Genomic DNA, 25,265 nt, shown 5'->3' with positions numbered 1-25,265 from the left:
TTGAATGCTTACTGCCAATGCTCTAAGCGGGCTGCAAGACATAGCCAAGATAGAAACCAGTGAGACCCGTTAGTGGCATCCCATGGAGCTTGGAGCATGCAGACTGGGACCTGCCTCATCATTTAGACTCCTGGCAGCAGTGGCAGAGGCCACCCACAGCGCGACAGACCCGAAACATTGTGCGGGTGCTAAGGCCCTTGCAGGAATCCCATTGTGACCTGGTGACAATGTGCTGTTGACCCAACTCCTGCCCCACCAACCACCACACAGCAAACAGTAGAAGCAGAGGAGTGTGAGCGCGCCCCACAGGGCAAGTAGATCTCATAATTTAGCTGGGGTCCCAGCGAGAACACCCAACTGAGGAGCCTAGAGGCAAGCTCCATGTGCATCTAAACACACGCTCGAAATGGCTAAGCCACTGGGAACCAAGGGGTCTCTACACCCATCACCGAGAATGTGAAACGAAGACTGGAGGTGTTGGAAGGAGAAGGAAGAACCTTCTATCAAAGACCTAATGAGGGGCTGGCAGGGAAAAGAGGAGCTTTTCCGAGGTGAGCCCCAAGGTAGGCTATGAAATCCCAGCCAGACACTGGCTAGAGGTCACCGAGGACTTTCTGCTGCTGGCCTTTATCTCGAAGATTAGGTAAGACATCCAAGCGGTAAAGACAGACTTACAAAGGGACTTAAAAGACATGCATTGTGAAATAGTCGTCTTAGGTATCCAATTGGACGACATGAATAAGGGTGTTCACGGACAACTGGATGACAGCAACAGCCTGCAGCTGAGCATGGTCGCCCTCAGGGAACAGCACGTCATCCTCCGTGAAAAGTGTGAAGATCTCGACAATTGGTCACGATGTAAATAATTTGCATCCGGAGAACTCCAGCAGAGTTATGTCCAAAACCTGTTTGAAGCCATACTACAAAGAGCAAGCCAGGAATCATTCAAATTGAACAGAACACGGAGTCCTCCAAAGACAGAGAAAGAGAGGACCACCGCAGACATTGACTTTAGTTCACTTCTATAAGGAAAAAGACGCAAACATGACTGGAGCCGCAAAAGGTGGCCTCAGCTCGACAAATGGGGTATCGATTCAATTGTTCCAAGACTATTCCTAGCACGCTGAGAAAGTGTGGATCCTTCAGATCAGTCACAAGACGTCTAAAAGCTAAAGGCGAGAAATGTGAAGGAAGCGTACAATTTGTGGGACTTCAATCTCAAACATCGGCAGATGCACTGGAAATGAGAAAAGACAAGGGAGGCTTGGAGAACAGCAACCAGTCTGAACCCGAGAGAGGCAATTGTGGCAGGAATATAAATTGTGCTTTTACTAGAAAACTAAGACCCAGAATGGTGTGGGATTGCCTGAAAGCAGCTGTAAGAGATGTTTATCGAGAAGGCAATTCGCCTCCACTGTAAATCGAACATTAGTCTTGAACAATCTGGGAGGACTTGCTTCTTCTGGAACTGATACACATCAACTCAATCCAGAAAGATAGCGGGATGGCAAGGGGTCAGCTCAGCTGCCTAGTGTACGATAAAGCTAAGTACATCCTCACTAGAACAGGAGTGCAGTTTCATAAATTGGGCAACAATGCAGGTGCCCAGCTGGAAAATAAATTCAGAGCACAACAAGCACAGAGATATACTGGGGAAATTATGAGTACAGAGAAGGAGGTCCAAACAACTGAAGAGGGCAAACTTCAGGCTTTCCATGCACACTACCAAAGGCTGTACATAGCCTCCCCGATAGACCCAGCAGCATTTAGACTCCCTGACTGCTATACCCACACTAAAGGTAGAGCAACTACATGAACCCTTATCAGTCGCTGAAGTTCTCACAGTAATTAAAAACCTGAAAGTGGGTAAGTCACCTGGCCCAGCTATCATTTATAAGCAACTCACACCCCTGACAGTCCCGATCCTTGTAGAGGTCTTTAGCAGCCTACATTAATTCTAGGGTCTTTCACACCCTGTGGCTGAAATAATGATTGCCCTGACAGCAAGGCCAGGCAAGGACCACAAATCATGCTCATTGCAAAGCCGGGTCTCCTTGTTGAATGTGAACGCTAAGGACTTCAACAAGATATTGGCAAACCGCTTGGAAATGGTATGCTGCTCCGGATACATGCTGACCAGACCAGCTTTATTCCGAACAGATCAACTAGTGACAATACCAAAAATACATTTGGCAAAGAATGCCATAAGGAAGTGGCAAGGAGATCCAAAGGGATACGAGACAGTACTTCCCTCTCTCCCCTATTATCTTCACAACAAAAGAGAAGAGTAGGAGCAAATTAAAGGGTTTGACCTCCGTCAAGACAGAAAGAGTCCGCCTTTGGGAAAGATATTTTACTGTTGTTCAGTGTCCCCAGAAAGTCCCCTTGATAATGAATTCACTTACTACTTGAATGTAACTGATCGGCAGGTCCGTAAATAAAATTTTGGAAATCTGAAGCTTTAAAATTAGCAGGGAGGAAAAAGCTGGCACACATTTGAAGGATGAGACACTATACAGTTGGACATTTAAAGGGGTAAACTATTTAGGGATCTTCATATTTCCAACCTATATGAATGCATCAGAAGCAACTTTAAAATCTTACTGAAGGAGACTAAAGCTTTTAAACTCTTGGCGCAGTTATGCCTGGGGAGAATCCCTCGACTCAAGATGGTGGATCTAGCCAGGATATTACATACGTTTCAGACCCAGACACAACTCCTCTCTAGAAGTGACATCTCACAGTTACAATATATTTACAACGCTTTTGTCTGGGATGAAAATCTGTCATAATTGCACACACAAGTTTGCACGACACAACCTAGTAAAGTGGGCTAGGGTGTACTACATTTGCAACATTATTACGAATCTGCTCAGTGGTGTTGTGTGACTGAGTACCCCGTGGGGAAACTGACAAGACCAAAATCTAACACGCCATCCTTACGGAGAGGTGCCTTTATACTCAAACAGCAACAGTGCAGGAACTTGTATGCCTTCCCTATTACTAGAGTAACATCAGAGAGTTGGGACTCCCCGTGGAAACGCACATACATTTCTCCCAGGACTTCCTTTAGAGGGAACCTTTACTTCTCTCCACAGTAAGAGCTCACTTGCAGATATGGGAGACATGTGGCTGTTTCAGACTTTGCAACCATTACTAAAGGGATAATTCACCCATTTGCTATAAGTGGCACTTATCACATCCCTGAGAAAGAAGAATTTCACTACCTGCAAATTATTCTTTTAGTCACGGTTTCACATAAAGGAGAGCGCTCCAAGGTCACGCTCAAGTTTAGATAAAGTTTCTGCAAACCTTAACAACATGCACTCGGCCTCTAGAATTTATGCAGTCCTTAATGCACGGCTCTCTCAACTGAGTTTTGTTTACCACAGATAATGGGAACAAGACCCAAATACTGAATTATACAAGCAGTGGGATGACATTTAAAACAGTCATGTGACTTTCCAGATCATGTGCAGGGGCACTACACTCCTACTAGCTACATACAACAGTTAAGACACGACCTATAACTTGCTGAAGACAATGTGGGGAACTGGGCACGCTTCTCCAATACCATGGACATGCCCTAGGAACAAAGAGTTTTAAGTAGGAGCTAGCTAGTATATCCTAAAATTGAAAACAGAGCAAGACAATTTTAGGTATTTCAGTAGCAGAAACCTACCCACTAGACACGATCATGGGGACAAGGATCTCCCATTTATAAGTCATGGTCAAGTGAACGATTTTAGGTCTTTGGGGAACTGCTTTAACACCAACCCTAGATTTATGGCTCCAGAGACTTTGGCAACTGTTAAGCCATGAAAAGATAACATCTGACCTGATGGTTGAGGCCAATAAATTTACCAGAATATTGAAACTATTTCTGAAACATATGAATGAAGTAAACAGAAGCTTAACCTGACCAAATTGATTTTGAGCATTGGGCCTATTGGACAATGAGAGGTACCAGTTAATGACATGGGGAAGGGAGGTGCATGCGAGCCAGAACATAGCAGAAGGCATCACTAGATGGGGGGGGAGGGGTCCAAGGAGGGATAGGTGGGCCTATCTATCCATCCATCCCTCCACCTACCTATCTAGAGTCTCACAGACTGTCTTGGAGCAGCCCTCCTGCCTGTCAGTCTAGTTTGGAATATACAGCTGTGAGGCCCAGAAAGGTGACAGTGCAAGGCCGCTGCTTAAAAAGCCTGAAATAAACACATAAATCAAAATATATGGAAACACTTAAACTTCTCAAGCATACAATACTTTTTCAGGGTATTTCCTTAAAGTTAATGGCAGTAATATATTTTTCTCTTTTTCTTTCTCTTTTTCATTTTCAATATTTTATTTTTCCTCTTCTGTTCCTTTCACCTCTTCCTTTCTTTTACTCTCCTTCATTTTCTTTCATCCTCTTATTTTCTTTCTTTCCACTCTCATGTTTCTTTCATTCAATTGTTAAAACTTGTATTCTGTTTCTTTCTCTAACTTGCTCTTATACTTGCTTTCTTTTTTGTTTTTATCTTGCCTTTTGCCTCTTGATTTGTCTCCATATCACCTCTGCTCCTTCATTCCTTTCTGCTCTTCTGATTGTTCTATCTTTCCCCTTCTCTGCTTTTTTTCTTCTTACCATTTTTCTCTCCCTTGTAATTTTTTTCCATGCATTGTTTCTTTTATTCCCTTTCTTTCATTTCTTTAATCTTTTTTTACCCATCTTCTTTCGGTCTTTTCTTTCTCCTTCCACTCTTTTTCCCCACTCGTTTTGACTACTCCATCTTCCATTTTACTTCCTCTCATTTGCCCTTCTCCATTTCTCCCATTCCTTCCTCCCTCTGTTACTTCACCAATGTTCCTTTTCTTCTCTCCTTAGTTCCTGCTTTCTTTCCTTTCTCACCTTCTTATATGAATTCTTTTCTTCTCGTTCTTTACTTTTGTCATCCTCTTCTTTTGTTTGTTCTTTAAAAATACTAAACTTCTTAAAGCAATCTCTTCAGTCATCACTTTGTGTTTCATCTTTGTCTCAGAGGTATACTTACGAGTATTGGGGTGGCTGCAGTGATCTATTCACTTTTAGAACAATATGAAGTCACATATACCTATTCTTATTCTTTCCGATTAAGACATGGACAATTTCTGGACATCAACCAATGGGCCTTAAGGCTATTGGTCAGATAATCAAAGTCTTTTGGGATTATCTCTGATGACGAGGGAAGTGCCAATCTGTGTATTGAATGATCAAGAGGCCATAAACCCTCGAATCTCACAAGTTTCATAAAGAAGTGTGAAGAGACATAACTTGTTGTTGGAGCTGGCCCTCTCTGCAGGGCCACACCCAAACTTTTTGTCTTTCCCCTTAACTTTTTGCTCAATTCGATTCCGATGGCCTTAAGAGTGTGCACTTTACCACTGCTAACCAGTACTAAAGTGCTTGAGCTCTCTCTTTAAAACATTGTAGAATTGACTAGAACCCAATTGGCCTATTAAATTTACTAAGTCCTTAGCCAAGTGGTACTACATGTGCCGAGGGCCTGTACATTAAATGCTACCAGTGGGCTTGCAACACTGATTGTACCGCCCACTCAGATAGCTCTTTAAACATGTCTCAGGCCTGCCATTGCAGCCTGTTTGTACAGTTTTAAACTGCCATGTCAACCTGTCAAAATAAACCTCTTGCCAGGCCTACAACTTCCTTTTTAATACAGACAAGTCGCTCATATGGTAGGCACTAAACAGCCCGCAGGGCGAAATGTGTTTAGAAAGAATGGACATGTACTTTTAAGTTTTGTATGTCCGGATAGTGAAAAGCTCAAATTCGTTTTTTCACTATTGCATGGTCTACCTCTCCCACAGGATATAATTAGGGTTAAATTATTACATTTAAGAAGGATAACTTCCAAATGGCAACAGGCAGGCAGATTGAGTTTGGTGTCCTAACGAATTGAAATTAAAAGCCCTCATTAATGGTAGTCAGATTTTTAATAAAAAAAATTAAAATGCAAATTTCAGAGAGTTGCCACTTTCTTGTCCTAACCATTTCGTGCCTGCAGCCTGATCCTGGGTCACATGACTAGGCTGAGCTGGCAGTCTGTCTTTCTGTATTGGTCCCAGACAACGAGTCAAAGGGAAGACAGGTGCTAGCAGCATGGATCACTTGGAGTTAACGAAGGAGAGGAGCGGTCACATACCACACTTGAACATCGCAAAGACTCTGCCTGAATACCCTCACAAACGGTTTGAGGCTGGTCTCTTCTGGCCCCAGACAAGCTGGGGCCAGGACAGGGAGGAAGGGGAAGACTGATATCTCAGGGGTGCAGATACCTCTACAAGCTTCCTCTACTACAAGGTGGACACTAGGTATAAATACTGGACCTCAGACTCAAACTCTTCAGTATACTTCTGAACCAGTGGAAGACTGTGTCAGGAAGGACAGCTGTGCTACTGAAATGACTGCCTCTCTGCTGGAATGCAACCCTGAAAGAATGATGCCCTCTTGCATGGGTGAAACAGACGGGGCCTGTATCCTAGTCCACCAGAGTGACTCTCAGTGCTAGTCCCTTGTAACCTGCCAGCTCTGTGGATCCAGCAGAACTGGTGCATTATCTCTGCTGCATGGTGTACCCCAACCAGAACAGACGTATTGCCTCTGCTGTGAGGATTCTTCCAGCGCAAAGACTCGGCGTTGACCTCGCAGCCAGCATTGTAACCGCCACTGCGCAACGCATCCCCGACAGATAAAAAGTTATAACTGTTTAGATATAAATAACCATTATTAGAGAACACTGAATCACAAACAACTGAGTAGCTCCACACATAATATTAAATGAATCTATAGACAGTATCTATCCTACTTCGACAGAAAGATAAATCACAAAATGCATTTCAGCATTATACCTAAAATAGACAGTGAAGGGATTTAAATATATATTTGATGTATTTTCATTTCTTACCTTTGTGGGCATTGGGCCAGGCGAAGGACCCATTGGAGAAGTAAGTGGAGTTCTGATGGCTGGGGCAGCGAGTGGAGTCTGAGCAGGAGTGCTTGGTTCGCTGCTGCTGATCTCGCCACATGATGCAGAGGCGGAACCGGAGGCTCCCGTAGTCCCACTTGAAGCTGCAGAACTGGGGGTACGGGTAGGCTACAATGCAAGAATCACAGTGGAAACATGTCATTAATTTCTAATGCTAGGAAGTCAAGAGGCGTTCATTCACTGTGCCCCACCCAACGCTGCTACAAAGAAATTTTAATGGGCAGACTTGACTTGGTGCGGAGGAGCCCTGCTAGATGAGTAAGAAAATAAAAAGTAATGGAGATTTTAATCAGAAATCTTTTTTTTTTTAATAAAACAAGAGTGAAAATATACACTGTTTAGCACATGTAGATTTGTTGTGAGATTGTTGAAAATGACAATAAGAGAGATATACACTGTTTAGAAGCAATAGTCACAATAAAAAATATTTTTAAAAAAGTTTGCCTACTGGTGGCGACAGAAGAATCATGTGCACGCCACAATAAATTAACGCAAATCTCCAATGTGTTTGAGGAGGACATTGGCACTAATAAAAAGTATTTTCAGCACCTTCACTTTTGCCTGGAGAATGCCCCTAGAAAAATCCTACATTTGATAATCTTCAGTTTTAAAACTGTAGCAAGTTCAGGGAGTTTCTTTATGGCGAAGACCATTTTTTCCCCGGGTACAATCAAATTCTACCTTCATCAGATCACAAGACAACTTTGGTTGTTATTGCTTTGGGAGACAGTCTGGAACATCAGTGCTTGCAAAGATGCACAGAGATCATGTAATTCCAGAAAAACAAGTTTTCTTTGGCATTACAGAACAGCATTGGCTCTAATGCCTCATGGCGTTAAAAAATAGTTCTTCTAATGCAGAGACTTGAGGCCATGGAATTCAAGGACTTCGGTGGGTTGAATGATAACTCTTATCTTAAGCCGAAGAGAAAAATCATCTGTTCAACATTAAGAAGTTTTCTTAATGAAAAATAGTTTACGTGAAGCTACATATGCTATCAAAATGGCTTCAGGGTGTTGCACTGAAGAGTCATCTGATTTTAAAGGAGTCCTGAAGTAGTTGAGTTCTAAACCTGAAAGACTCATCTGAAAAAGATGGGTAAAATATTTCCACAGCACACGGTCCTGAAAAATCATGTCCATAAAGTCTAGCCGGTTTAATGAAATCAGAACTACTCCTTCAGTAAATTTACTGTGCAGCAAAACAAAAAAGAATAAACAAGAGACTAAGAAATGTGTAGAGTTAATTAAAAAAAACCAGTGAGTTAAAGATTTTATACCACTAAAATTAAAAGCCAGTCATTTTTGAGAACCTCTTTTTTGGTCAAAAGATTAGACGAGGGCTTAGGTGAACAGCTACAAAATGGCAATAGAAAAACCAGGAAGATGTACACGTGTATGTAAAGTAAGTGAGTTAGAAAAGTAAGTGGAATGTTAGATGAGAATTCAAAACATAGGAGTGAAGGATACAGAAGAGACAAAATGTGTAAGTCAATTTAAAAAGAATGTAAACTAACAATGATTCATTATAAAAAAAAAAATTATCAATTGAAAACTTAGAGGTGGTAAATGTGCGGAAGGGATCTTTTCACACTACCCGAGAAAGATGTTTTTTAAAAACTCAAAACAAAAACACATTTTAAACTGATATTTTTGTCTCCCCATTTAGATTTTTTTTTAAATCACCTTAAGTGTAAAAATCAGATTTCCGAGCTTGCATTAAATGTTCAGCGTCATATAAGCAGTGGCCCGCACTTCAAAACAACATTCCAGTTTAAGTCATTTTTATGCTCAAACCACTTTCTTGCAAAACACAATCTAGTTGAGTAGTGTTTCACAAGCTGCAAATGTCTGCAATCTACACCAATCAGCTGCATTAGCTAGCCTGACACATTACACCACCAACGAATAATAGGATTTGTGTTGAAACAATAAGCATATTGGAGAATTGTACAACACTGCCCATTTACACCACTGCAGACATTTTGTTGGGTCGAGTTTTATATAGCACAAACTAGACCCGAAGGTATCAGAGCGCTTTACATGAGCACAAGTTATGTTACCGATAAGACACATTCATTTTTATTAGGCATGGGGAGATTAAGTGATTTGCCCAGAATCACAGGCTGTTGAGCGTCGTTGCCAAGACTTGAACCCGGTTCCCCAGCTCCGAGGTCGCCGCCCTAGCCGTCAGGCCACATTCTCTCCTTTTCTTTTAACTAAATATAATTCAATACAATTGAAACAGATCCTAAGATGCTATATCTGCATGCTAGGTTGGGTAAGAGTCTAATGAAGAAGGCAATAAAGAATATCAAGAAAGGAGCCAGATATGAGAGTGCTGCTGAGGAGAGCAGAGGTGGATTGGTTTCTTTTACAACAAAGCAAGCAGGTTTGAATCCAATTTGCTGTTCAGCTCTGGTTGCAAATAGAAATCAAGATCTCAAACCCACTTTAAAGAGATCTGGATTGTTGAGGAAATATTTTTGAGGAAAGCTGGTAACAGCTCTAACTAGCAGACATGTACATAAGCTTAATTACATAGAAAAGTGCTGAGAGCAACTCCAGCACTGGTACCTCAAAAATTCCCAATGCCTCGCTTCCTTGTGACAATCCAATGCATGAAGCAAGCAAAAATCCCCAATTCTGAAGACACACAAAGCTAAAAACAGCACCAGACAGGCTGATCACAACTGTTTGTTACCAAGGGAAAATGCTGGATAGGCCAGACAAATGGCAAGACTATGTGTCGGGGAAATACCCTTCATATAGTGCACATTTCAGGTTAACAAGAGACCCTGAACCTTGACCGAGATACATCTGAGGATATCACAGCCTAGGACAAAGTTTCTAATATTTCTTGACCACTAAGCAGCTCATCGCATCAGAAACCATGCTCTTTCTTTAGAAGGACTGGATAAGAGACTTACAGCAGATCTCATTGTGCACCAAATTACAATTTCAGATGGGTACAGTTGAATCTTTAAATTGAAAAATCAGGCAGAAGGTGGCATGAAGTTACCTGTCCCTTCCTCTTATTGAACTTTTATTTATGCCTCTTTGCCCAATTATCTGACCATTTGGAGCTAGACATGTATACGTTGATTGCACACAGCTCTATTCATAAAAAAGACAGGACACCGCCATAATGTAAGAAAGTGCCAGAAGTACATCTATCACTTAATAAAGATAGGTTCCTCTGTCTCACCTGTACTAAGCGGAGCAGTTATGCTGGAAAGTAACCCGCTTGAATTGGCCTGCTACTCCAACTCACAAAGTCTGAGAACTTGGTATAATATTGAGTTCTGAGCAATGGTTTGCCTTCTTCCCACCCCAAAGTGCAAAACAGTGATTGGTAGCTCTAATTTCCAGATATCTATGTGTCTCAAAATTCAGCTACTACTGTATACGACCTAAATGGGGGCACTAACAAAATCTCATGTCACAAATGGATTTATGGCGTATGGTACATGTACATCAACCTACCCAAAGAATCAGGCAGAATGCAGAGTGTGAATCCATGTGGCAGGCCATTTCCAGCTACAATATTTCTTAAGCTTCTAGAACCTTCCAGCTAGTTGTGTTGCCAAAGTATTTTAAGATTAAGTAGAGGCAATAAATACTATTTTGTACTTACTGCAGCTTTCAACATAAAACACACATCTTCTATTTCTTTGCACTAAGAGATCCTTGTGATTTTAACGTAATATTTGCAAATTACTTATAGATGAAAATATTGTTATTAACACTACCAAGCTACACATCGACCTTTTAGAAGTGTACATGGCGGAATTTGCCTAATGCAGTTCCGATAGCCGGGGTGTCTTTACTTGATGAATGTTTGGATCCACCACATCTCAGTGCAGGCTCTGCAGTTATCAACAATTGCCTTTGTACAGACAATGGGGTCCTGCCCCAGCAAATGAAGTCACTGTGAGCTCTAAACTGGCAGTGCTGAAGTCATTTGAGCTCCTTCATAAAGAGCTTTAGGCCACAGACTATGAACAAGTGCACAAACGATCAGTTCAAAAAAGAAACCGTTCTGAGTGTTGACAACAGGGACAATACAGAGGCTCCACAAATACACCAACACCATTGGGTCATCAAACATGAATGTTTACCACAGAGTGGTGCCTTCTCACCTTGGTGCGCCTTACAGTTGTCTGGAGGGTAGCCGATGTGGTCAGATAGCAGAGGGGGCAACAGTCACACAAAGAAAGACAGAAACAGAGCAGGAGCAGCAGAGACAGCAAAGAATGCAGCAAAAGAGATAAAAGACAGACAGAAGGTTAGTGCACATGATGGCAATGCAACACGCGCAGCAGCCTGAGCTCTGGGGGTCTCACCAACACCGGACATGCTTACTCCTCAAAACAAAAGATAGGATTTCTAAAAACCATGCAGGAGAACATTTGAGAATACGCATAACGGTCAAAGTAGTTGGTCTGCTATTTGATTTAGCTGAAATGATCACACACCTCATATCAAATAATCCCATCAAGGGGGTATAATGCCAGGCGTTCACCATGTGGTTTACATTATTGAACATTTTGTGTAAGGAAAACAAGCTTTCATATTTTAACAATTTCTATCTCCATCATAGAATCCCAGTGGAACAAGCACCAAAAAAGCAAAAACACGACTTCGAGAATTGATGTCATGATCGGCACTGTTAGGACTTAGAAGTGAAAGATACATTATGGTCAAGGGTGCAAGAGTGCCATGGAATATGGCCGACTTAGCTAGTGTTCAAGACAACTTGAATACATGGCTCTAATGAATGTTTAATCACTGACAACTATGGAGGCAGGGCAACTGTTCCTTCGTGCAATGGTCCTGCACAGCTGGTGAAGGAGTTATGGGAGAGGTGACTGGGACTAGGCCTGCAAAATTGAGGAAGTCCTTAACATACTGGGATACAAAACATTGTACAAACTCTTAAATTATGTAGGGTTGGGATTAAGGACAGTCAAATTAAATGGCAAGAGACCACAGTGCCTCCACTTCCTGACAGAGAAGTGGGGAAAGGCTTCTGCTGTTAACATGGCCATTAGAAATAAGGGAAATAGCATTATTGCCTTATGGTTTTTGATGCATCTTGTCAGAAATCTGACATAGGCGGTATGAGCACTTTGCATTGTAGAATAAGTACACTGCATCATAATATGCGATTGAACGCTTTAGAGAGTGGATTTTACATACAGAATCAGTGTCACACTCAAGACAGAAACTGGAAATTCAATCAGCAAAAATGTACATGGGTGAAAGTAACCGTCTAGGTCATAGGCTTGGTTCACGTACGTCAAGGAGATTGACAATCGGAGGCCTGCGATTAATGGTGTTGTGAGAAATGGGTTTAAGGACCACTGAAATGAGTGTGTCTCACTATCAGTGTCCCACTTACTGCAAGCTCTGATATAAATTATAGGGAGTAATCACCACCACTGTCTTCTCCTGCTGCCCAGACAGCATTAGAGGCTCTGGGCCGGTTGCATTTGAGCACATTCGCACATGCGTGTACAGGCTGAGTGTGTGTGGCTACAGTCTAGCTCAGCCACAACTCTGTGCACAGGAAGCGTGATGCAGAAGGGACCCTTCACAGATTGCTACTGACCTGGTGTAGGTTTTGTAATGTGAGTGGTTGTGAATTGTATGAGCAGCTACATCTGTATTGATTACTCAGAAGTGTGAGTGCTTCGCTGTATTACACTATGAGCAAAATCGGCATCAAATTAGTTTCGCCATAATGAGGCCAGGGACTAGCATGAAGTACTGATCATACTGTCAAAATGAACCCCGACTGCAGATCCAATGCCACTATTCTCATATCTGCCCTCTTGCAAGTGTATGAGATCTGTCAAATTTCTCGGACACAGCTTCTAATGAGATTCCAGCCCTTTGCTGCACCCTGCCAGACCATGTGGAGTACTCTGCTGGCCAGCTGGATAATCAATGGCCTTCTCCACTCATTCGGGCCATTAGCCTGTAATTCGGCCTGCTGCTAGGAGTGGAGAGAGTGGGGATGCAATCTATATGTGCTAATTACTTTTCAAACTGCCCCTGACGTGGGAAAGCCCACTCCCACAGAAGCTCTGGAGCCAAACACAGGATAGACTCCCCTTTCAAGTTTTGGAGGGAAGGGACCAGGCAACTGTGGCACTCCTGGGTGTGGTTTCAGGCACTCAGACTTATTTCAACATTCGGGTGACCACCCGTCCGTAATTTACTCGGTCTGTCCGTAAATAAGCCCTAATATTCTTTGCCCATGATCCATGTTTCAAGGGATGGCATTATGCCCGTAATTTTAGCCTTTGTGCTAGAGGTGAACTCAGACCTTTGAGATGCTTCAGCTGATGTGGAGAGGGAGAGGGCGTCCACTGCTGTGATCCCGAGGGTGGGGCAGAGAGCTAAGCTTGAAACAAACCTACTTGCCGGGGTGATGCAAGTGTGTGCAACTGATTCATCTGCAAAGGTAAAGGCTGCTTGGAAGCCGGCATTGGTGTTAGCTGACGGAATCCCTGAAGTTTCCTGAAGACAAAGATGCTCCTGTTGGAAAAGGTGTCACCAGCTCATCTGTAGTGAGTCATTCTAAAAGGCACTTCAAAAACAGGTTTGCACCAGATACTGTCTGCGTTTTACTAAAATCTAACACTGGAAGAACTTTTCTTATCTTAAACCTAGTTGTACAAGCTATGGAGCCTATCGTATACTGGTGTAATGCAAATTTAAAATAATGATTTACACATTCACAGTACTTTGTCACAGACTGGGACATTTCTAAAAACACCCAAGCCACTATTCCCCCTACAGTAACCAGGATTCAATGGTGTCGGTCGCTGGTTGCACACACAGACATCCATACTGATTGCATAAACCAACAGAGGGTTTATAATGTATAAAAAGTACATTATTTCTGTCTGGACAGAACTTCTGTGATGAATCAGAGCTGGGCGGGAGTTTTGAACATGCTTCCTGCATCAGCATTTAATAAAGAAAAAAAGGCAATGTTTTCATGCCTCAAAATAAAATTGACATTTTTAATGCTTAGAACAGTAATTCGTAAAAGAAAGCACAGTGGATTTTCTGTAAACGTGGCTTTTTTTTTTTAATGATCAACATCATATGCATAGCACATTAGTAATCAGTGATTGCAACCAGATATATGCAGGACCTGAATTGTCAGAGGTTGTGTGGGTGCTTGGAGCCTCCGACTCACAGGTGGACAGGGCTGTACCGAAATCACAAACTTGCACTCAGGGCAGGGTGGCAGCTATAGCAGACTGACATGGCTAGACCTAGGCAAAGTCAGTCTTCTGTCAGCCACAATTTTCTTTTATCAACTTGCCCACATTCTATTTCTGGTGGATTACTTTTACCTCTTGTTGCTTCATTGTTCTTAAAGATGAAATTTGAAGCAGAAGTCTTTCCATTCTCAGACAGAGCAATATAAAGAAAATGTGCAAGTGTATATGTGGTTCAATATACTACAAAGCTGCCACAAACTGAATTGTCTTTTGGCTCACACAAGGCATCTTCGCTTGTGAGGCTACTGATTTACATCATATTAGAACATTGGAATGTGGAGCATTCCATTGTAGACAATGGAGTGCTCCATGCTTCTACGGGCCGGTAAAGGCCCGCAGAGCAACATTCCAATGTCTTACAATGGCCTCTCAGAGCTCGAAGGGTTTTGATTCCCCTCGAGCTTCGAGAAGCCTTTGTTTAATTTGTTAGAACATTCTGCCCTCTAGTGGCAGAATGTTCTAATAGCCTTATAGCCCTTCATAGCAGGGCTATACCGCTATTAAAGTCCCTCTGCTTTGTTAAAGTCCCTCGCCTTCGGCTCGGGCCTTTAACGCTGCAGCGGGCCTTTAATAGCCGGTATAGCCCGCTACGGCGGGCTATAGGGCTATATTGAATGCCCCTTTTTAGATCTTGCTGAGCCGGCGCGCATGCGCTGCTCGGAGAGACATTTTGTATGTGAGTTTTCAAAGTGCTGCTGGCTGGCCTAGCGCTTGCGTTCATGCGAGCGTGCACGCGCGCATCCGCCAGCTTTCAGCCCCGCACCGCACACCACTCGCCAGCCTACTTTTGCCATCGCGCGCACACCAATCGCTCAGCGCGCTTGTTTTAAACATCTTTTTACTTTGAACACAGCCATACAAACATGGTGCAGTGGATACATTTCAGAGGGCCGCACAATGACACATTGGCAATCAAGAGCTGGCGACATTACTCAAGTGGTGAAGCAAGTCCAGAGCCCAGCCGATCACATGTGCTGAAGTTCCTGCCTCTGGGCTGAGACAGGAAAAACAGGAAATCTCTTTCACTGGAAGCATCTCTTGTAGCACCTATCACGGACATGGCAGTTGTATTAGTAAATGATTTCGTCTGAAGCAAGGTTCATATATCTGCGCTAGGATCCACCTCATTAATAAGAACTGTGAGGGGGAGAGAGACGAGGAGTTAATGGCTGGTTTAATAGCTCACTTTTTTCTCTGAACATCATTTTCCCCTCTCAGGAAGACCTGACGAAGTCAAGGCAGGGCTAATGTGATGAATGTGATGAGTAAAGACCGGGGAATGAAACCCAGTGCTTAACAGTGGTCCGCACTCCTAATCTTGTGACGACTTGTTGAATAAGTCCTTCAGGGTCTCTAATTAACTCGTCTCCTTTCTCTCTATACTCCCCACCTTGATTGACTTCGCCTCCCCCACGTTTTCCTCAGGCGCTGGGAGCAGCTCACACAATGAATGACTGACATGTTAATGAGCTCTCCCACCTCCGCCATAACCTCACGGGCGGCGGCGATTTGCAGCCGCTGCTGTCTAATGCAAAGAGAAATATTCTCCGCTTCTGTTTGCCCGCAGGGCTTCCGATTCCTCTCCGAAAAAGATTCCCACCACAGGAACATGTTCCACAGGTTCACTCTGCGCGGGAGCCGCCTGCAAACCCACCAAAAACGGACACATTTAGAATACAGCAGCCGGATACACGTATTGATCGGTAGATTACTGCAGCGCAATGCGACCGAGTTCAGCACCATGATGGAAGATTGTAAGAAAGAGCGTTGCGGCGAGTATGAAAAGTGAATACAAGAACCCCAAAGAGGACTTCTGCAGTTATAATATTTATGAATTTATTGACGCAACCAACAGCACTCGAAGATCTTCTTATATGCTTGTTTTGAGGCGGAAAATGCCACAACAGGCTGTATTACGTTGCAAACACTAATTGCAATTGACTAAAGGAATGTAACCCAGAAGTTAGTCTCTCCCGAGATTACTGCACAATACAGCATTACGGTGCCCTGCAGGTTTCCCCGATGCCAGAGGTGCATCTCTAAAGCTGCTAATCAATAACCCAGTGACCTAGGTGCACTTCAGTGAAGTGTGTGCCACCAATGTCCACATTCTGAAGTAGTTCCAGCAGAGAAGGAGGCCTCCAAGAATCCAGCGGAGCAGCATCACAAAGATATGTGGAAGAACAAGCCAAACCTGATACTAGACATGTGCATGCAAGCAATTTGATTGCCTACCCTATCCCATAAGGACTTTGCAAAATAAATGATCCCATAATTTGACCCGGGCTCACTAATCCGCACCCTGTCAGCATCCACAGCAGGTTTAAGAGGTCTGGTTGCACTGGAGGAGTTTGCTACAGCTGTGGACTGACTTTCTGCTCCACATTACAGGCTTGCGATGGTGATTTGCGCTGCTTCAACCATCCTAGTGGGGATGCTGTGAAACGCAGTAAGGCATCACAAATCATTAAAACATTATGAACAGAGCTGGTCGATGAGAAGTGCAGCTCAGAAAGCTTTCATTTCCATCATGACCTATTAGAGAAACCCGATAGGCTTTTGGAAATCTTGATCGATCTTCATCATAAGAGCACTCACATCCTATGAGCAAAACCCCAAAATCTGCAATGATTTATACAAACGGAGATTTCTTGCAGACAATGGACTGTTAGTCGACCAGCCAAGTGATCTTCATGGCATGCTAGTGATTCGACGACCACACTCCTGCCATGCACAGTTCATTGCAACCTCCGGCTCCTACAACATTCTCAGCTACAGAGGTCCTGCCCCTAAGAAAGACATCCTCACCCAGACTTCACGACAGTCCCTACTGCTCCGCCAGCTGATCCACAGAATCCTACCATGTGCCATGCAAGCCCAACTTGGCAGATACACTTAAGGATGCCATGTGGAGGCTCACCCTTGCTAAATCTTGGAAAATGTTAAACTATGGTTGGACATACAGTTCAGCTTTATGAACCAGGCCACGTCGCTCTAACCAAAAACGTAGCTGCTGTACATCTTAAACAATTGTTCAAAGGACTCACCCACACAGCATGGTGCATGCTGGAGCCTAGTGTGAATCAGAACAAGTCATACAAACCAGTGCCAAAGATCAAAGATTTATTTCCTATTAAAGCCAAAGAAATATGCCAAAACAGCCAACCTCTCTCCAGTACTTCCTAAACACTTATGTAATCCAACTTACACCTATTTCATGGGAATTCCTCAACAACCTGCCAAACCCACATCTAGAGATATCCAAAGTGCTTGCCGTCTCACTACTCAAGATCCTTCGCTGGTCTAAAAAGAACATATGATTCAAAGGGCTGCCGAGCTCAATTACTGAACTAGAAAGGAACACTGACAACCTGAGTGAAAATGGCCGAAGCCAGCCCCGATATACTGACCTTGGAATGATAACTTGGATGCAACAAGCCCTTTCAGAGGATATCCTGACATGTGACTGACTACGGCTAGCACTTTATAAACTTTTAATCACGGTGGTCTCATGGCTACATTTTCAACAGCTCTAAGAGACTTTTAAAGGGGGGGCGTGCCATTGGACTGACCCGTATCCAGCCCTACTGGCATTTTACTGGTGATTGTGGCATGGAACGGAGTATGATCCAGTGTTTGATTCCCGGTGCTCTAATTATGCCTCTTTTTAAGATATTTCTGACATGTGACAGTAGTGGGCTGAGATCTCCTATGTCACTTATGACCAGTCTCGGTCATGACTGACTGTGGGAATGATCCAGGTGAGTGCAGAGCCTTGGATCTCCATGTCTTTCAGTCTGGTGAGAGGGTGTGATTGCTTGTCCATTAGTATAGAATGAGGATGATCACCCCATTGTTTTCATCAGTTACGGTGTTTAAACTAGGCCTTACTGAGACGCATCACTAGGCGGAATCCAGCTTGACTGGGCTTAGGAGTGAATGGGATGTGGCAGAGGCTTGGCTGAAGACAGTGGGTTTGTGGCGTTTTACCATGTATTGGATTTTGGAGATGGGCCATCACTTTGTAGGTTGGAGAGGGTCTACGAAGGACTCCAGTGAAGACTGCTTGCGCCTGCACTTGTTTACATTATTTTAGGGCTAGCCTTTCCTGAAGAGGATACCAAAGAGTTTGAAAGCTGAAAGTAAATTCTGATTTCTTATGATGGCAGGTACATGGAGAACATGGCTTCTGGATTGGAGGTCGAACAGATCATGATCTAGGTCTCTGTTGGGTGCAGCCGTTTAGATTTGTTTTCTGCCTGGTTTTAGTGAGGTATGTTGGAAAGTTTGAGGCTTTCAGCTTGTGGATGTCCAGTATTTTAGAGTTGTTTGGACAGGTTCTTGCATGCTTACTGAAATGGCAAACAGTATTTGCCACTCCCTCTCGTTGTGGAATTGGTTGATAACTTTGAACAGTTACATGCAAAGGACTGTTTTCTGAGGTAACCCTTGAGATTTAGTGATTGTTTGTTTTTCACAAGATGCATGACCTTCCTGTTGTACCCATGGACGCACCTACCGGCAGCCTAAATTGATCCATTGGCAGTATTCAATACTTCAGCAAATAACAAAACACAACATGAATTCACAGTGCACACTATTCTTCACAGCACGCAGACACAACATCACACCCTTAAAAGACCTTACAGCCCAAGCCACGGATCACAACATACCTTACACTAGGCCATTATGCTCTACATGACACCCAACCACAACATCAAACCGAGCATCACACCATGTCACTCACCTACACATGACACTACTCTCTCCACATCACATTTTAGCCATCAATCCAACACTGGTTCTTCCCATGCAACATTACACCTCAACAAACCATACAACAACATAACACAGGACACCTTACAATCACCTTAAAACAGGTCAAACTGCAATGGTGCAGGGCCGCAATACTATAACATACTGCAACAAAAACACCATGAAACTGAACACACAAACATATCACATTACTCTAAACCACACAGTCTACCACTACACACCCAAAGAGTCATCACACCATCCATTGACAGATGAATCTTATGATGTACAACTAAACCACATCGAACCACGACACAAACTAATTGGCCACACCATATGTCAACACATCAAAGACTTGATACCAGTCCATGCCACTCACGCAATGCCTCTGTACCAAGCATAGATGAATCAACAATCTCCATATGACACAGCACAATGCCGAAATCGCCACGCTATGCCCTGTCCGCTGGTGTTTGTGCATGGTAGGAGGGCTCAGAAAGAAACCGACCCAGCAAGGAGCAGCATCTTCTCCAATTAGATGTGCAACTAGAACAAAAGATGAAGTCTCTAGGCTTAGCACTGCACCCACCCAGGCGATTTCAACATTAATTCCAAGACATCAGCTCGCACCTCAACTTGAAACAACAGCCCTCAATGTACCCAATGACTGCATCCACCACCATACCATCCCACATGGAGAATGCTTGACACTTACATCACAGAGTAGCAAACCACCTTCAACAAACGTGCTCCACATTAAAAAAAAACACTCTCCAGTTACACACCTGACAAATCATACATGTAGCAACACTGCATCAAACCATGCAAGCAAGAGCATGTGAGATCACATCACAAAATATTTTGCAACATTCCAACTATCTATACTAAGTAATTGTATAACCACAACATAGCACAACGGTACACCAGGGAGGAGCCCATAACATACCCACACAAATAAATGTTAAGACATCTCATGTCATAGTTCATTATGATCCCTAAATATACAACCTATCTCACTGTACGTTAAATAATTTAACCTCCAGCTGCTGCCAATCTGCTGTCTGGTAAAAAGAAAAGGACCACACCATCCCAGCACTGCCTGGAACCCATCTGCATCCAGACAACAAAGACATCCTGTTTGTAAATTCCCACCATCAGTGATCAGCCACACCAATGCAAAATACACTGCCATATTGTTCTGTAAATGGGGTTTAACACTTCAAGGAATTGCACTAACACAATAATAAACAATAAGCAAGGCACACACATTACAACGAAACGATTCATAACAGAAAAGCACAGAGCTGAACAGATGGTGTCATTCAAATATCAAGCAAGCTGAGAATCTGAATCAATGTCCTGAAGAAGGCCCTGAAAAGGCCAAAGTGAACAGATCCACATTTCCAAACTGCTTGTTTGCTATGGGCATCAGGGATCATTGGTATGTACATTATTAGAGTTAAAAATCTTACGCATAGAAAATGTAGAAAGGATGAGGATTTAAGTAAACATCCTCAATAATATACAAATCAAACATCGAACTCTTCACAAGCAACTCTGGGGAAAAGAAACACTTCTGATAAAATAACCTCCAAAACCGGATCCTGAATCTGGTTATAATCTAGCCACAGCCTTCCAGCAGAATTTATCCTCTAGGCTCACAGAACTATTCCTCTTCTTCTAACACCTCCTAGCCATCTGTATTGTCCACTTTTAGTTCAAGAACAATTTACTTCCTTGCTCCAGAAACTTCCTGGACAAATGTGGCAGCCTCTGTTATGGAATTCGATGCAAGAGCGCCTATTGCATCAAAGAGCCTTTTCTCATTATATGATATGATAGCATCCGGTATTCACTCCCATCCCCGATATGGTCCATTCTCAGAAAACGTATTCATATTCTCCACTTCCCACCAATCTCAAAAAGATGTAACATAAGTGCACGGTCTCACTCAAACCAAAATGAAATCAATCATCTGTTGCCTTCAAAACAAAGCAGACAAAGTACTTTGAGAAAGGTAAGCCCAACACTTCTCCTCCATTAAACCACTTCTCAGAGTGAGAATGCCATCACAGAAGTTGTGGACATATTCCCTTGCTACAGGGCACATTCGGGCCTGTAAACAAACAAGAGTGTTGCAAACTACAGATGGCCTGCACAGAAGTCCGCTTTTCCCTGAACATTGCTCACCCTCTTAAGAAAGCTTTGCTTTTGGAGTTTGGGGTGATCTGCTGCAATCACACACGGGCCGCTTCAGCATGCTGATTCTTTAAGATCTCCGAGCTGCTATCAATACAAGGGAACCGCAAGAACACTCCCCAACACCACTTCCAATTAGAGGCCAATGCTACAACCACCCTGGGATGTTCAAATCCTTTTTTTCTGACCAAGGTCAACTGGTAAGACTAGGTGACCTGTCCTCCGTGCCAAACCCAGAGTGTTGCCCCATGCCACTCTGCCAAGTCTCCAATTATATTAAAGCATTTATGAACCTCCTCGGCTCCGAGAAACCATGTGGGAACAAATGATCACTCTTCTAAGCTGTGTTTACAGATTTTAATACAATAAAACCCTTTGTAGGAATAATTTGCCTAATGTTTACTGTATCAAAAATACTTATTCAAGAACCATCATCCCTCAAGAAAGGAACTCTCTGTGCTCATTCTAGCAGATAAAACATTTGAAGACAACAAACCCTGATCTTGAGGTCACCTGGAATCCATCTAATGTTAGTTGCTGCCCTAGTCAACCCACGCCTGGACTGCAGCAACACCCTCACCTCAATCAGCTGGCTTACCGAATAAAAATACACAAAATAGGTCAGAACAGAGCAGACATCTCAAGGAGCGCCAGTTAAACGGAGATACATGCAGTGACTCCCTGTGCGCTGAAAACAGCCATTGAAGATCCTTTGCTTCACATACAAACGCAGGGACTGGCTTGCACCCATACACCTCCAGGACAAGCAACTACTCACTCTGCCTGTCACTCTCCCAACCCAGGCAAACCAACTAGCGGTTCCAAGAAGAAGTGTGATGGCAGAGGAGGCAGTAAGTTAGCAGCCAGGACAGCTCCCCAGCTCCTGAAGTCTCCTTTGGACATCCACATCATGGGCTTATTCTGACCCGCCTACACACACACTGCTGCCACACCGGGCCCTTATGACATGTTTATAAATGTGTCCACTGATCGCTCTCCTCTGAAACTTTCTAAAACATATCTGGTGGCAGGAAGGATCAACGTCATCTTGTGCGTCTCTAGGAGCAAATAAACCTGCTGTCTCTCCTCTTACAGGTGAGCCTAGAAATAATGATCACTATACCTCTAACGGCCAGAGCTTTGTGCTGATGATGGTGGGATTGACCCAGTGGTGCAGCTGGACCTCTTTCCGTCAGAGAGAGGTTACAGGGCCACGGGCTGCAGATTGTTGCTGACGTATCAGGAGGGATCCTTAATTGGGTCACTTCCTTTTAATATCAAAGGAGAAAACAAATCAAAATTAGCATATCTCCCTTGCCTTCCCCCTGATGAACTCTCCTGCAAGGCCCACCTTATGGTGACCACTGCCTCTGCCTCTTTAACATATCTAAAAGCCTCTTTGGGCTTTGTCTGGAGCCACAGTCGCTTTTCCAATCTTATCTGAAGGACATCCAGATAACGGCGGAAGTCTGAGTTTACAACGAGGGCTTCTTACTCGCCTGCTGCAGTGATGGAAGGGGAGGCCCAGGGAAGCAGGATGCAGCTCAACGCGGTCATCGAAGTATCCTTCTCCGCAGTGCCCAAATAATGTAGAAATCATATAGAACAACGAAACAAACTCTTTCCGTGTACAGGCACATATGTGTCTCCCTGTAAACTACGATGGTCCACCCGTCACCCCTTAGGAAACCCACTTACATTCAAAATTGTAGGTCTTTTAATGTCTGCTTCACGGTCAGCTCTTGGATTGGTTCTGGTACCACTCTAGCTGAGTCTTACCAAGGTCAGGACTAACCAAAAAACACACAAGTTCTGTCGAGTCTGATCAGAAGCTCGCTGCCTACACTCCATTCAAACGTCGCACTACGCACTATGGCGAAGATGCACAGGTTCGTCCGACCCAAGCTATGGACACTCGCCCTTGAGTTACTGTCAGAAGCTTTGCTCAAAGAAATATCCAGGTCTAACTTTCCTTCCCTTCCCTTCTTAGGGCCTTAGACCTGCATCCAGAGCCAGCTTGTGCTCTTACATGGGCTGCATACATGTTCTTATGCTGCCATATACAGTGCGAGCTATGCAAACTATATGAACACACGAGACTACATCTGTGCGACGTGCTCAGGAGGGCTAGAGGGGGCCAGTGAAAGGGATAAAACGAACACATCAGTCCTGATAAAAAAAGATGCCAAGAGGAGGAAAAGCAGTGCCAATGGGAGGAAAACCAGTGCCAATGGAAGGAAACCCCAGAAGAAAGGCGAAGAGTTCAGCAGTGTGGAAGGCGCTCGAGCCTGATCCCAGTGTTCGTGTTCCCACGCACAACCAGGCAACCCCTCCCGGGCCCCATTGTTCCTGCACAGTTTCTGTACTGTCCAATATCTCGCAGCCTCGGGCTCTCCTCGCAGACCCGACAGAAATGCCAAGTGCGGGCCGCTGGTTTCTATGGGCATCCAGTGCTACACTGCCAGGCTCTGTGCCAAGAGGAGGGCGCCCGTTTGGATCTAAGGTAAAAGTGTGAAAGGTGGGGTGCGGGGAGGGGGGGGGGGGCTGAGAAACGACACTAGCAGCGCGGATTGTGACAGTGTAGACTTCGAAACAGCATGAAGACTGTGCAATGTTCGCCCACATCAATCGGAGGGGGAAGTTCCATGAAGCTTCGCTGGAAAGCATCGACAAGTCTTCGGAGCTCGGAGGCCCTCAGGAGCGCTCTGATGTCATCTTTTACACCAGGGCATCTCAACCCCCTGCGCGAGGCGCGAGCAGCTCAATGGCTGCACAAGATCAATCGAAGAAGTGTAGTCGCAGCCGTCATGTGCTTGTTATCTCGACAATGTGGGCTGCGGGGTCCTAACCACAAACTGGTCTTCAGTTACTCCTGGAAAACGGGGTCTCAATAATGGAATGTGGAAGAACCCCATGTTACATAAAACAATCCCAAATCACAGCTCTGCTAGGCAACCTTATCTTGCCAAGTAACTTCCAAACCCTGGGCCACTGCACCGGTGTTCTGTCTGCGGACAGGCAGAGGACAGGAACCTGGCGGTGAGTGGGAAGACTATCCCGTGCTCCCTATTCTGCGAACTGAAACCCCATCGGTTCTCTTCCTACAGTAGCGACTGCTTACTTCTCGCCTCTACTCTCCGGCCATTGAGGGCTCTTCTCCAGTGTCTCTTTTGATTCTAAAGAACCATGCAACAACTAAAGAGGAGGGGGACCTGGTAACCCCTTGTGATCGTGGTACTAATATAAACTAAAGCAAATGGCCAGCAAGGGGGATCATTTACAACAAAATACTGTAATTAAAAATGTATGTGCTTCGAGATCTATAACACTGAACAAAATTCACAGAAATCAATCCAATGTCTGCCATTGCAGGTTAATGCAAAGAAGAGAACAATAAATGATGAAACATGCGTAGAAGGATGGTCATTACAAGAGGTAACAAGGGGTTCTATAAACAAGAAAGACATATCTATCCAGCATGTTAGTTGTACAGATTTCCATACATCGATTCACTGAGACAGAAGTGAGTAATCCACTCTTCATACAAGGAACATTTCTGGAGAGCGTATCACTGTGGCGTAGGGTATGTCCCAATGTTGACAGATTTAAATAAAAGTAGGGGAGTGTGCGTCAACGTTTCGGTCTCCTGTTGTAAGAAAATGCAAGGCCGTCCTCAGGACTAATGTTAGCAGACAGTCAAAGCAGAGGGCTCCTGAAAAGGTTCTTCCACTGGGAGCAAAATATGAAATGTCAAAATATTTTTGCGATTAAGACCCCGACAGGGACCAACAATATAAAACAATATCACCAATAGGAATGAGCTTCATTATTATGACACATGTGGTATTACACTAGTTAACATCACAAGACTACAGGGGGTGGGGGGGTCTTTTCAAGTAGCCACCAGAATGAACTCTGCAGACCCACACTGCAGTCATGGGTCCACATTGAGGGGGCGCTTTGAAAAGTAATTTGTAAAA

General features: G+C 43.9%; 1 protein-coding gene across 11 annotated transcripts in view; it reads right to left on the bottom strand.

The window, feature by feature from the left end:
- DCTN1 (dynactin subunit 1) overlaps nt 1-25,265 on the bottom strand; it is a 733,647-nt gene that overhangs the window by 304,734 nt on the left and 403,648 nt on the right. For 7 of the 11 annotated variants that reach the window (XM_085642808.1, XM_085642810.1, XM_085642809.1 and 4 more), the window contains 2 exons: nt 11,170-11,190; nt 6,948-7,136 (listed from right to left, as the gene is read on the bottom strand). In XM_085642808.1, coding sequence (XP_085498934.1) covers nt 6,948-7,136; nt 11,170-11,190 — 210 coding nt within the window. The remainder of the gene's footprint in view (nt 1-6,947; nt 7,137-11,169; nt 11,191-25,265) is intronic. The other 4 variants (XM_085642815.1, XM_085642816.1, XM_085642817.1 and 1 more) reach the window with 1 other exon arrangement.

Source organism: Triturus cristatus, chromosome 2_2 (genome assembly GCF_964204655.1).
Source record: "Triturus cristatus chromosome 2_2, aTriCri1.1, whole genome shotgun sequence".
Classification (NCBI taxonomy): Eukaryota; Metazoa; Chordata; class Amphibia; order Caudata; family Salamandridae; genus Triturus; species Triturus cristatus.
The sequence above is the reverse complement of the archived record's forward strand: the minus strand, read 5'-3'. Positions and strand labels throughout refer to the sequence as shown.